The 1,981-nt window shown below is 40.4% G+C and overlaps 1 protein-coding gene across 1 annotated transcript; it reads left to right on the top strand.

The window, feature by feature from the left end:
* The first annotated feature begins 857 nt into the window (after positions 1-857).
* On the top strand, positions 858-1,775 carry LOC136174990 (olfactory receptor 10AG1-like). Its single transcript, XM_065945283.1, has one exon. It carries the CDS (start codon positions 879-881, stop codon positions 1,773-1,775), a length of 897 nt encoding a protein of 298 aa, XP_065801355.1. The 5' UTR covers positions 858-878.
* Positions 1,776-1,981: the final 206 nt, after the last annotated feature.

Here is a 1,981-nt window from a genome sequence, read left to right as displayed (position 1 = left end):
AATATTGTCCTCTATGATGGAGGCAAGAAAAGAGTTCTAATTTTTTTCTGTCTGGGATCTCAGCCTCTTTCCCAGTGAGTGAGTGACCCAGGCTGACCTGAGCTCCATCTTGCAGTTGAGTGTTATGATCACCATGCCCTTTGGTTATCTGAGATGGTTATCTGAGATGGAGCTCACTTCAAACCAGATGTGAAAGACTCTTATGAACTAATTGCAAATTAGAAGGTGCCAGGCAGAAACAATTCAGCTAAAAAGCCAACAGCAGGAAGGGGAAGGTATTTCTTCAGAGAATGTCTCAAGTTACCAAGAGCTGTTCTTGTCCTGAGAAGAGGCTGCTTTTCATGTTTGCTCTGATTTTACTGTCGTCTGTCTTTCTGTGTTATTCATATATTCAAAATCCTTCACATGAGTCAAAAGGATAGAACTCAAGATTTTTTTGTTTCGTTTTTACATTGTGGAATTTGAGGATATTGGATTTCATATATCTTAAACACAAAACAAATACAATTTTAAATGGGTATATATATATATTATTCTGTGTGTGAGCATGCATTAATTCCCTTCAGTCATGTCTGACTCTTTGCGACCCCATGAATCCCCACCCTCCTCCAGCCATGTGATTCTCTAGATGAGAATACTGGAGTGGGTTACCATGCCCATTTCCAGGGGATCTTCCCAACCCAGGGATTGGACTTGTGCTCTTACATCTCCTGGATTGGCAGACAGGTTCTCTATATTCTGTCAGTGAAGTTAACATCATCAGTTCATTTTAACCCATTTCACTGCTGGGTCCAGTGAATTGAAGTGGCTTCTAAACCTTTTGTTCGCAGATGGGATCCAGAGGAGAAAATCCCCCACAGTGGAACCAGACTGCATTGATGGAGTTCATCTTGCTTGGCTTCTCTGATATTCCTGACCTTCAAGGATTTCTTTTTGGGGTGTTTTTGATCATGTATATGATTATTCTGATGGGAAATAGTCTCATTATCATAATAACCAAGATGGAGCCTTCCCTCCAGACTCCCATGTATTTTTTCCTAGGGAATTTTTCTTCCTTGGAAATATGCTATGTATCAGTCACTGTCCCCAGGTTATTAGTAGATCTCTGTAGTCAAAACAGAACTATATCCCTTCCGGCTTGTGCTGCTCAAATGTATTTCTTTCTGGTGTTTGGAGCCACCGAGTGCTTTCTCCTGACCGCGATGGCTTGTGACAGGTATGTCGCCATTTGCAACCCGCTGCTGTATCCTCTCCTCATGAACAGCAGGCTGTGTGTCCAGCTGGCCGCTGGCTGTTGGGTCAGTGGAATTCCAGTGCATGTTGTGTTGACCTACCAGATCTTCTCTCTACCCTTCTGTGGCTCTAACCGGTTGAATCACTTCTTCTGTGACATACCTCCAGTGCTCAAGCTTGCCTGCGGGGACACCCTTATAATTGAGATGTTAGTTTATGTGGTCGCTGTTCTAGTTGTCACTATTCCTTTTATGTTGATTCTTGGATCTTATGTGAGAATAATTGAGACCATCTTGAAGCTGCCTTCAGCCACTGGGCAAGCCAAGGCCTTCTCCACTTGCTCTTCCCATCTCATGGTTGTGGCTTTATTCTTTGGATCAGGACTCATTACATACTTAAGACCAAAGTCCAGTCATTTGATAGGAATGGACAAATTTCTCTCTCTTTTTTATACCATTGTCACACCAATGTTTAACCCCATGATATACTGTCTGAGAAATAAAGATGTTATGGTGGCAATGGGAAAATTTTTACTGAAATGAATTGTAATATGACTCAAAAGCATCACTTCATAAAATTTGTTTCTTATTTATTATAGTCTTCATGCACTAATCTCTGTTCTTTTACAATTTTTCTATGAATCTTAATTATTATAAATAAGTGATATCATATGTCTAGATTAAATAAAGCCTCCTGCTATTTTTAAATAACAAATTCATCCCAAACTCAGTTCGAGGTATTGAAATCT

The sequence above is a fragment of the Muntiacus reevesi genome, chromosome 9 (assembly GCF_963930625.1).
Source record: "Muntiacus reevesi chromosome 9, mMunRee1.1, whole genome shotgun sequence".
Taxonomy (NCBI): Eukaryota; Metazoa; Chordata; class Mammalia; order Artiodactyla; family Cervidae; genus Muntiacus; species Muntiacus reevesi.
This window is presented reverse-complemented; position numbering and strand designations above follow the sequence as displayed.